General features: G+C 37.5%; 1 protein-coding gene across 1 annotated transcript in view; it reads right to left on the reverse strand.

Annotated features, from left to right (window-relative positions):
• The window catches only part of DMTF1 (cyclin D binding myb like transcription factor 1), a 41662-nt gene that overhangs the window by 22747 nt on the left and 7240 nt on the right, over positions 1–11675 (reverse strand). The window contains exons 3-5 of the mRNA XM_007956626.2: positions 6463–6557; positions 2878–2992; positions 1257–1333 (exon numbers count right to left, since the gene is read on the reverse strand). Of these exons, the coding sequence (XP_007954817.1) occupies positions 1257–1333; positions 2878–2992; positions 6463–6557 (287 nt within the window). The remainder of the gene's footprint in view (positions 1–1256; positions 1334–2877; positions 2993–6462; positions 6558–11675) is intronic.

Raw genomic sequence — 11675 nt, forward strand, 5'->3', positions numbered from 1 at the left:
TCTGGGTTCTCAATTCTATTCCATTGGTCTATGTATCTGTCGTTAAACCAATACCAGGCAGTTTTGACTACTGTGGCTGTATATTAGGTTTTGAGATCTCGCAATGTGAGACCTCCTACTTCTTCAATAGTGAGAAAGCAGTGTTCTTTACACTTATTACTGCCTTATCTAAATCCATAGCATTTTTCCAGCTTTAATTAAAGTTTGTGACAAATAGATAAATTCTGAGTAAATTTTCAATTGTCACTGTATTTATGTTTTTCTTAAACATAAGTTTGATGAAAAGAATCTTTAGTCATCAACAAATAATTCAAATTTTTAAGTCTTTATAGTTCATAAAACTCAGTTTGGAAAGGGGACTTAAAATGAAGCTTAAGGCTGTGGACTTGGCAGTAGCATAGTTAGTGAGGAATTGGAAACAATGTAATTATCAAACAACAGGAGAGTATTTACATAAATACTATATTCTCCCATCTACATTCAAACGTGCAGTATTTGAACTGATTCCACTAAAGGGATGGATAGGGAAAGGGATCAGTGTAGGGGATCCTGGATATAGTGGGAAAACAAACTCAAAATCATAAAAAAAGACCAGGTTTACTGGTCTGATAGAGCCTGGTGAGACCCCTGAGACTATGGCCCCTAGTTATCCTTCAGGTCTGGAATTGAACTCACTCATTTCTGTGGCTACCAGCCAAACAACAGACAGACAAAGAGGGTGAACATTTACATCAGGTAAATACAACACTCCTTAGAATGATCAATCATGGAGAACAGAAGGGCAGCATTTGCACAGGGAGCTCAAGGGGCAGGAATACATAGCAAAGGACACAGGGAAGAGGTAACTATAAGGAGGAAATGGGAAGAGAGCTGGTACATTGTGAGCAACTGCAGTCAATGTCATGAAACAAAATGTGTAAGAACTGCTGTGTGGAAAATGAATATGCTCTTAAATGTTCACCCAAATCACATTAAAAAAAAAAAGGAGGGGGGGTATGGACAGGGCTTCGTAAGGCTATTAAGATTTTGTCTAACATTCAGAGCAATAAAGATATTTTTTATTAAGAATGGAAAAATCTGTTTAAGAATAGTGTTAAATTATAATCATACACTTTAGATTAAACTACAATGTATTACCTATTTACCACTGCAATGCAAAACTCCCAATAATAAGCATATACAATATGCTGCTTTGATAGTTTCTGCAATTGGCAGTAAACACAAAACAGTGAACATAAAAATATGACAAAAGTTACCTTCAAATAGCGTTCAATATTGCTCATCAAAATATCAATTTCTTCCTTGGACCACATCCCCTGCTTCCATTTATGTCCTTTAAAAGAATACATGTTATGTTATAGAAACTGTTATTCCTTAAGAGGAATAAAATACTAAAGATTTGCTTTGTGATTAAATAAATTATCTGTGGGAAGAAAATGTAGCTAATTTTTCATTCATTTGAAATCTGAAAGCTCCCCAGGTAAATTCACTTTTGTAACCTCTGATTTTTTAAGTGAAAATACAATTGACCCGACTAAAGGCACAATAATTAAAATATTCAAAAAATATTATTTCTTCTCTTATCCTTTCAGCAGTATAGAACTGCTAAAAAGAGACTTAAACAAATGTACAAAAGAGATTCTAGGGCAAGGTAAATATAATATATTGAATGTCAAGTAAATAACATCTCTTGAGAGTACTCTACTGTACAGTGGTTGAAAAGAATTTATTTACTTATTCCTTTCTCTACTTCAGAGTGGCCTAAAGACAACCTCCACTTTTTTCAGAGCAGTTTCTACAGCAACCTATACATACTGTGCTACTTTATGCCTCTCAACCACTTTTCAAACCAGTTAGTTGACCATAGAAAAGTGCTCAATGGCTTGACTTTCTGGTATCATAAGCAGCAATCAAACTGTCTTTTATATGCTACCATTTAAAAGCTCAAAAATTAACTACACAAAATATAATTAAGAAAGAAAAAAATAATGAGTTACTGACAACAAATATGGGCTCCACGGTCTCATTCACAGATACATTTAACTCAATATAGAAAAGTTCAACAATTATTCTAAATCAGAGTCCTGATGACTAGAAGTCCTTTTTAACTCCATTATACACCTACTTATCATTTATTGACTCTTTGTTACTTGACATTTTGCATTTACGACAATAGTAAAAACTCTTGCTGTTAGGTGCCACCGAGTCATCTCTGACTCATACCAACCTTCTGTACAACAGAACAGAACACTGCCTGGTCCTGTGCCATCCTCACTATCCTTGCTATACCTGAGCCGATTATTATAGCCACTGTGTCAATTCATCTTGTTGAGGCCCTTCCCCTTTTTCGTTGACCCTCCACTTTACCAAGCATGATATCCTTCTCCAGGGAATGGTCCCTTCTGACAATATGACCAAAGTAGGTGAGATGAAGCTTGGCCATTCTTGCTTCCAGGGAACATTCTGACTGCACTTCCTCAGGATAGATTTATTAGTTCTTTTAGCAGTCCGTGGTACTCTCAGCATTCTTTGCCAACACCACAACTCAAAAGCATCAACTCTTCTTCAGCCTTCCTTATTCATTGTCCAGCTAGTAAAAATTCTACTGTCCAACTATTTTGCACATTAATAACATATGTTTGGTAGAAATGAATGCTGAGGTGCTAGGCGAGAATAACGCTGGCTATAATGGTTAAGGGTATATATATATATTTATATATATGTCAACTTGGCTCAGCCATGATTTTCAGTAGCGTAATCATATTCCACTTTTGCGTAGTGCTGATTTTTGTTGAACAACCTAGTTTTTGGAACCTAACCATGTTGGTAAGTGAGGAGTAGGTGTATTCCCAAACTAAAATTCACAGTATACCATACCTTTGTTAGTCAGAGAATCTTTATCTTCTTTAGTTGTAAACCATGCTTGGCTAACTGCTGAAACTTCTTCATTACCCAAGGGAGATATTTCCTCTAGTTGCTCATTCTGTAGAATCTTGAAAAGGTATAACAGTAAAAAAAAAAAAAAAAAAAGTATCAGCTTGATCTAATACCCAATCTTATACATTTTTGTTTGTAATGCTAAGCATTATAAAACTGTAACACACTAGTATGGAATTACTTTGTTATCAACAATATATATTCAATATATAAAAGCAAATATATTATTGCTGTTATTATGAGTATGGAAACAAAATTATGTGCATTAACACAATGACTTTCAATTAAGCAAGTAATTTTGTACTGGTGGCTTCAATATTATAGAATATTGGCTAAAGAATTTTAAGTATGTAAATCAATACAGGATATCCAAAACCATTTATATATGCACATATATAAAATGAGCTTCTACAGTTCTAATAACTTTCAGATAAGATAATCAAAATGCTGGAGTTGAGTGTTACGATTGGCTAATATCCTCATAGGAAATCTGTTGTCTAAATATATAGTCGTCTATAATGTAATCCCTTGTTAAGTAAAAGGAGTAACAGGCTAAACTAGAACACTATTGCAAAATCAAGGTCACTTATTGTTCACTGGTCATCTTTGTTTTAGCCTGTCCTCTGGAGCTGATTCCTAACCTTATATAAAGGTTATTAGCCTCATAAAAACTGTAAGGTTTATATTATCGTTGCAGCTAAAAACAGTTTTTATTGATATATAATTCAAATGCCATAAAATTCACCCTTTTAAAGTGTACAATTAAGTGGTTTTTAGTATTAGTCACATTTGTGCAACCATCACCAGGTATATAGTATTTTCAATTACAGACATACCTCCTCTAACAAATTCTGTAGGAACAAAGCTTCTTTTAACGGAGTTAGTCTTAGCCTAAAGAGAGCTACAGTAAGTAAGAAAGACATTACAACAGTACTACTATCTCAGGTATAAGCATGGATAAAGGAATAGCCACATGTAGTGACCACTCAACCCAGTCCAGTCTTAGACTGCATAAACTCCGAAGCTGTATCACTGGCTGCAGGTTAAGTCCTAAGAAAGAATGGACCATTTCTTGAATAATCAGAAACCGAAATTCTAATTTCAAAAGGAATTGAAACCCATCTCACTTGAAAGGAATTATGAAGTCAGTGAACAGCTAAAGCACAATAATGAGAAGAGTTATATTTTTATTGTAATCTACTTTATTTTTATATCTGCTGATAATAAAGAAATACATGGTTGGTATCTCAAATACAAGTTTTTTTTTTTTCTTTTTCAAATCCATAGGCAAAAGGCTAGACATAACTGCAACAAGCCCAAAACTATAATTATGTGCCATTCTTTTTTTGAGATTTTTTTTTTAAGATCAAGAAGCTTTTAATAAAGTTGAGAATTGAAAGAAATTAGATGATGTCTACAGCTCCTTATATCCTGAAGGTCACAATTCTTTAAGATTTGAGTTCCTAAGAGATCTACTTGAAAGTCGTAAGAGTTCTGAGCTATTACAAATCAGTAATGGGTAATCAAAAATCAGTAAAGAGTTACCAAAAACCTCGATACACAGTGTTATTGATTAAACTGTGTTCTACAAAAGTATGTGCTATAAATTCTAAACTCTACACTTGTGGTTATAATCCCATTTGGGAATAGGTTGTCTTTGTTATGTTAATAAGGCACAAGAATGTTTTAAATTCATCTTTTTTGAGATATAAAAGAGCAGATTAAGAAAGCAGGCGCAACGGGAGGCAAAGATATAGGACACATGATAGCTAATGAACGCAGGAATACAAGCTGGAAAGAGACAGGGACCTTTCCTCAGAGCTAACAGAGAGGCAGAGTCTGCCCTAAGAGCAGGTTCCCTGAATTTGGGCTTCTAGCCTCCTAAACTATGAAAAAATAAATTTGTTTGTTAAAGTTACCCACTTTTAGTATTTGTTATAGGAGCATTAGATAACTAAGATACATATATAATAACTGTGAGGTAGAAAATGTTCTCCTTAGATGATCTGCTCTACAATTAATCAGTTGATTAAGAGAATTAAATCATTTCCCAAAGTCAATCTAACTGTACAGTGAAGCCTACTCTATGAACCTTAGAAATAAGCCTGTCATGTTGAATAACTACTATCTTTGGGCAAATGACCAAATTTCCCTGATGCAGAATTATCATTATTGCTTAAGTCACAGAAAGATGAACATGTAAATAATCATCAAATGAAATATCATTTTTATGCAAATAACATACACATTATATGCATTTTTTGCAGCTGTGCAACCCCCTTGTGCATGTTAGCTTCCTATGCACACTGTACACATATGTGTGGGCATGTTATTTACATGGGCATGGTATATCCAAAAAAAGAGAAAAATACAATACTGTCAATAACGAATGCATTTAATGATTATAGCAGGATGCTCAAGTCACTTCAAGTGTACCTATCTATACTTAGTATATAGAGACTAATAAAATTTATACTATTTTACTCCCATCGTTCACTTGTTTATGCATAAATGTTTTAAAATTACTCAGGTCGTATTTAGTATGCTGCTGGTTTTTAAATGAAACCTTTGAGAGTTGGTTGCAGGATTTCATGTCTGTAATATACACACACAGGTTTAGAAATCTAAAGACAAATATTCAAATCACTGGAAACCTATTCCAACTACAAAGTACTGTACATATTGGGAAATTCTTTCAGGTTTGAATTACTTTTGAAGCTAGTGTTCATCACTGGAAAGACATGGTACATTAACTAGTAAACGCTTATCAAATAGCTATTAACTGGTTTGACATTCAAGGATACAGTAAGAAACAGGCTACTGCTGACTTTTAACAGAGCTTTCATTCCTAGCCTAATTTTAACTTTATTAAGTAAATATTAGAAATTATATTAAAATTTTTTATTCATTAAAATGGTAGCAATAAACCAAGAGTTATAAATAAATAGCCATAAATAAATAATTATAACTCATTAAAACTTTGGCAATAACTAAAATAAAACAACGCTGTAATTTGTATTAGAAGAACTGATATCACCACTGTTGAATCTTATATATTACTGGTAAGATAAAACTTAAAGTTGGCTAACAGCTCAACTGAGATCACTACAAGTAGATAAGGAATGCACATGCATTCTTGTTATAACAAGTGTGAGCCGTAATTCTACCAGTACCTTTCTGACACTTTTACGCATGTAGGTACTAGAAACTTGAATCAAGTAATAACTCTTACCTTAATTCTATCTCACAAAACATGTTCTCATCATTATCACCTAATCTATGGGAGCTCTGGTAGCATAGTGTCTAAGGCACTTGACTGCTAACCAGAAGGCTGGCGGTTCAAATCCACCAGCCACTCCTTGGAAGGAAGATTAGGCAATCTACTTCTGTAGTGATACTGCCTAGGAAACCCAAGGAGGGGTCGCTATGAGTCGGGTCTGACTCGATGGCACATAACAACAACAACAACAACAACAACGTGTAAAAGAGCACCCCCTTGTGCCAAATAAAAAGACTGATCCCTACCTGGATCTGTGTAACAGTTCCTTCGGTAATCTCATCATCTGCCACCTCTGTGGTCGCAGTCATGGTCACCTCAAAGCTCTGATCATTTTCTGAAACTTCAAGAAAAGAAAGAATTCACCTCTAGAGTAATGGTGGGTTCTACTTAATAGTATCTATGCAAAAGGTGCTAATTTAATTTTTTAACACACTTCTTGCCGATACCTTACCACATATAACTATTACATATAACTATACATATATATAGGAGCTCTGGTAGCATAGTGGCTAAGACACTTGCCTGCTAACCAGATGGCTGGCGGTTCAAACCCACCAGCCACTCCTTGGAAGGAAGGTTGGGCAATCCTACTTCTGTAGTGATACTGCCTCGGAAACCCAAGGAGGGGTCGCTATGAGACGGGGCTGACTCGACGGCACATAACAACAACAACATACATACATATAACTATACATACTCATTTGTTAAACATATTTATTGTGACTGGTGGTGTATGGTTAAACCATTTGGCTGCTAACCAAAAGGTTGGTGGTTCAAACCTGCTAGCCCCTCTGCAGAAGAAAGATGAGGCAATTTGCCTCCATAAACATTTATAGTCTTGGAAGCCCAAGAGGGGTCTCCATGAGTCAGAACTGACTTGAAAGCAGTGAGTTTGGTTTTTAGTTTATTACATATTAGGCAATGCTTAGCTCTGGTGTTACTATGGTTAAAGCATTGGGCCGCTAGCCAAAAGGGTGGTGGTTCAAATCCAGCTCCATGGAAAAAGACTAGGTAGTCTGCTTCTGTAAAGAATCATAGCCTCAGAAACCCTATGGAAGAAGTTGCTATGAATCAGAAGTGACTTGATGGAAATGTTTTAGGCAATGCTTTTCAGTACTGAGGATACAGCAGTGAGCAACAACAAACAAAAAGCCTGCATTCATGGAGCTTATATTCTTTCTAGTGGGGAAGGCACTAGATATGAACAAGATATGCTATATGGTAGTAAGTACTAAGGAGAAAAAATAAAGCAGCAAAGGGAATGTGTTGAGAGTGGAGGAGGCTAACTGAAATTTTAGATAAGAGGCTAAGATAAGCAATGGAGACTTGAAATGCAGTGAAGAAGGAAGCTAGCCACGCAAGTATCCTAAATCAAAACCAAAACCGTTGCCGTTGAGTGGATTCTGACTCATAACAACCCCTACTGGGTTTCTAAGGCTGTAAATCTTTAGGATATAGAGTACCTCATTATCCTCCCATGGACCAGCTGGTGGGTTTCAACTGCCAACCTTCTGGTTAGCAGCCAAATCCTTTACCCACTATGCCACCAGAGTAGGAGAGCATTTCAAGAAAAAGGAAAGCCAAGAACACAGAATCTGAGGTGGGGGGGGCGCGGCGTGGTAAGTCTGGCATATTCATGGAAATGTCAAGGAGGCCAGTATGGTTAGATAAAGACAGAACAAAAACACTAAAGAGACTGTAAATAGCCATATAGGCCACTGTCAAGATTTTGAGTAGAGGAGTGATATAATCAGGCTTTTATTTTAATAGGATCACTCTGATGGCTAAGGGGAAAACAGAGTGAACAGGGACGTGTGCTGGAGTGGGATCAATTAGGAGGCAAATGCAGTAATCCAGACGAGAGAGAGAGTAACTTGGACTAGGGTGAAGGCAAATTGAGGGTAGTGAGAAGTTCAAACCCTTTATAGGTTTTGATGGTAGCATCAATGGGATTTGTGGACAAATCAGATGAGAGAATCTGAAGAGTCAAAGTTTTTATTTATTTTTTTAATTTGAGCTACTGGAACGAAGGACTTGTTTTTAACTAGATGGGGAAAACTGTAGAAGAGGAGAGTTTAAGAATTTGTAAAGTTTCAGACCTTAGTTTTTAAACACATGAGCTTGAGATACCTACTGTGGTGAAATAAGTTCCTTTATGTGGCCTTTTGTCTTGGTTCTTTAGAAAAACAGCTTGAGATTTTTCCCTTAAGCCCTGAGATGTTACCTTTGCCCTACTTTCCTACACTAGAAGGTTTGTTACCTTTGTCCAGGTTGACTGACATTTCCTGGGTAAAGTGTCAACAACCTATAGTTTGATACTTTTTGCCTAGTCCTGGGCTGCGGCCTGGTATGCCCCTTACAGGGGTTAGTCAATAGACTAGGCAAAAGAGGGGACTATAACTACCATGCAAATGAAGTGTCTGTGGCCTATTGAAAGGAGATTGGTCAATATGTCCTTTCTGCACTGGGAGGGGGCCATACCTTAAAATTACAAAGGAGTTGTGTATAAATGCAGCCAGACCCACAGGGGTTTTTCAGACAAAAAGAAGCAGGAAGAGAAGCACAGGAAAGAAGGAAGAGAGAAAAAGCCAAAAGAAAGAGAGTGGAGGCAAGGAAACTTTGAAAAGAGCTTGAGGACAGGTCAAGGGCTATACTGCTAGACAAACAGAGGGCTAGAAAGAAGGGGCCCAATGGCAGAGCCAGTGGCAACAGGCCCGAAAGCAGTTCTGTGGCAGAGCTGGTGTAACAGATGGCAGGGCCAAGAGGAGTCTATCTTCAGGGGGATTGAGAGGAGGCCTACATGGCCAGACAGCTACCCTGCACTGAAGAAGGGAGACTTTGCTTCCTGATCCTGCGTTGTACCCTGTTAATTTCTTAATAAACCACCTAATTGTAAGTATAGTTCATGAGCTCTGTGTGGCCACTGCAATGAATTATCAAACGCAGAAGAGAAGTAGAGATTGCCATGGGAGAGACTGCTTGCGTCAGAATTGGTAAAAAGGTTAGAGAGTAGAGGTATGTCTGAGCACATCACAGGGATCAGCCTTGGGCTGTGATCCTGGTTATTATTCCTTCTGAAGTTAGACAAGTTCTGACACTATTACTAATATTCAAATTTTACAACTACTGAAAAATAATGAAGCCTGGGCTGGAATAAATCTGGGAGTCATCATAGAGATAGTATTTGAAGTCATGAATTGAGATCACCTGGGGATTGAATAAAAGCAGAAAAAAAGTAGTCTAAGGCCTGAGCTCTAGGGGACTTCACTTTTAGAGGTAGGGCGCTATATATAAACCAGTAAGAGACTGAGAAGGAATGGAAAGAATAGCAGTAAGAAAATCAGAGGAATGTTCCTTGGAAACTAATGGGGAGTTTCAGGGAGGAGTGATGAATATTGTTAAAAGTCTAGTGTAATATTATCTACCTTACAGCATGCTTTCTCACTGATAGTCATATTGATAGATAAAAAGACAAAGAGTGAAAAATGACCACTAGATTTAGCAACAAGAAGATCTAAGACCTGAGGAACAGCTTTAGTGAAGTGATAGGGGTGAAAGCCTGATGGAACGGGTTTAAGAATGAATGGGAAGAAGAAACAGAGGCAAGTAAAGGCACTTCTTTCAAGGTATTGTGCTCTAAAGGAAAAGAAAGAAATTGGATAAGATAGTAGGCTAAAGAGGCTTTTAATTTAAAAAAAGTAACAGCCTGGCTACCAATGCCAACCACTTGGAAAGGGATCAAAGCTGGATATCCTAGATAGAGTGGGAGGAAAAATGTCAAACAAAATTCAAAAATACAAAAATGACCAGACTTACTGGTCAGATAGAAGAGTCTGGTGGGACCCCAAGACTATGGCTCTGGGTTACCCTTTGGGCCTAGAAATGGACTCACTCCCATGGATTGGCTCTCAGCCCAACAGTAGAAAGACCTACAAGCAGAACACCTACCCCAGGACAATGCACCCACCGACTCTAGGGAGATGTACCCCTTAGAACAATCAGCTATGACATCAGAGGGTCAGCATTCACATACAGGGAAAGCTGGACAGACAGGAATACACAGTTAAGAAGGGTATGGGGAGGGGGTAGTCACAGGGATGGGAGGGGAGGAGAGTTTTTTATGGTTGGGGACAGGAATCAGTGTGTGAAATCAAATGTGCATGAACTGTTGAATGTAAAACAAATTTGCTTTATAAACTTGCATCCAAAGCACAATAAAATTAAAAGAAAGAAAGAAATAACAGTATGTTGTAACGCTGATAGGAATGATCCAGTGGGGAATAAAAGATAATTCATAAGGGAAGTGTGTGTGTGTGTGTTGGGGGGGGGAACTGCTGGAACAAATGAGTAGGCAAAGGGAATGGGATTTAGTGAACTGAAGGGGTGCCCTTGGTTATGAGAAAAGAGAAAATATAGCCATAGATGCAGCTGGATAGGTATTATGGGGGGGAAATGTACAGAAATTATTTTTCGGTTACTTTAGTTTTTCCAATAAAACAGGAAGCAAGGATATCAGTTGAAAGTTAGAATGATAGAGGTTTCAAGAGCATTTCAGATAGTTACCCTGAAGTAGGAGAAAGAACACTACAAAGATATGGTATGACTGGGGGGCAGAACTATAAACTCACTTCAGCTTACACACTGTCATCAAGTAGATTCTGACTCATAGCAACTCTACAGGTTGGAATAGAACTGCCCTAAAGGGTTTCCAAGGCTGTAAATCTTTATGGAAGCTGAGACTGCTATATCTTTTTCCAGTAGAGAGGCTGGTGGGTTCAAACCTCCAACCTTTTGGTTAGCAGGCCAACACTTAAATCACTGTATCACCAGGGCTCTTTCACTTCAGTTTAATGGTCATGAATTTAAACTGAGACCAGTCAGTTTGCTTGTGCTGTTTTTCTCTTGCTTTTAGTTAGCCGTCTGGCAGAGATGTAAACAGGCAACGATACAGACTTATTTAACCAGGGCTGTAGCTTCACCCAAGAAGGAAAATAGATTTGAGAGTAAATGTAAGATTGTGATTACAGTGATTATCCATGAAACTAAAACTGGGTAAGGAGGAAAAAAAGATACAAGGGCAGAAGAAACAATGGAAAAATGATAAGATCAATGGACTGTTTGTCCTAGTGAAGCAAACATTTACAGGAATTAGAGTCCTAGAAGAATCAAGTTGGAAATATAGGAAGTAGTGGGAGGTAAACACCAAATCTAAGATCACAAATGGACTCTAACAACAGGTCACGGAGTGCTCAACGAAGTAGTAGGGAGAACCAAAGGAATAAAAAGTTTAGTTTAGAGTTCTGGCAAGATGGCGGACTAGGCACAAGGACTGCACAGATGCTCTTCAACAAAGAAAAGGGAAACCAATGAACACAGACACAGAAGATAATCTTGGACCCCTGAGCCTTGAAGGGAAGGATACAAAAGTGGACTAAACCCCAACAAGCAGAAGAATTTG

This window comes from Orycteropus afer, unplaced genomic scaffold (genome assembly GCF_000298275.1).
Source record: "Orycteropus afer afer isolate SDZICR_OR568_19922 unplaced genomic scaffold, OryAfe1.0 scaffold00644, whole genome shotgun sequence".
In the NCBI taxonomy this organism is placed as follows: domain Eukaryota; kingdom Metazoa; phylum Chordata; class Mammalia; order Tubulidentata; family Orycteropodidae; genus Orycteropus; species Orycteropus afer.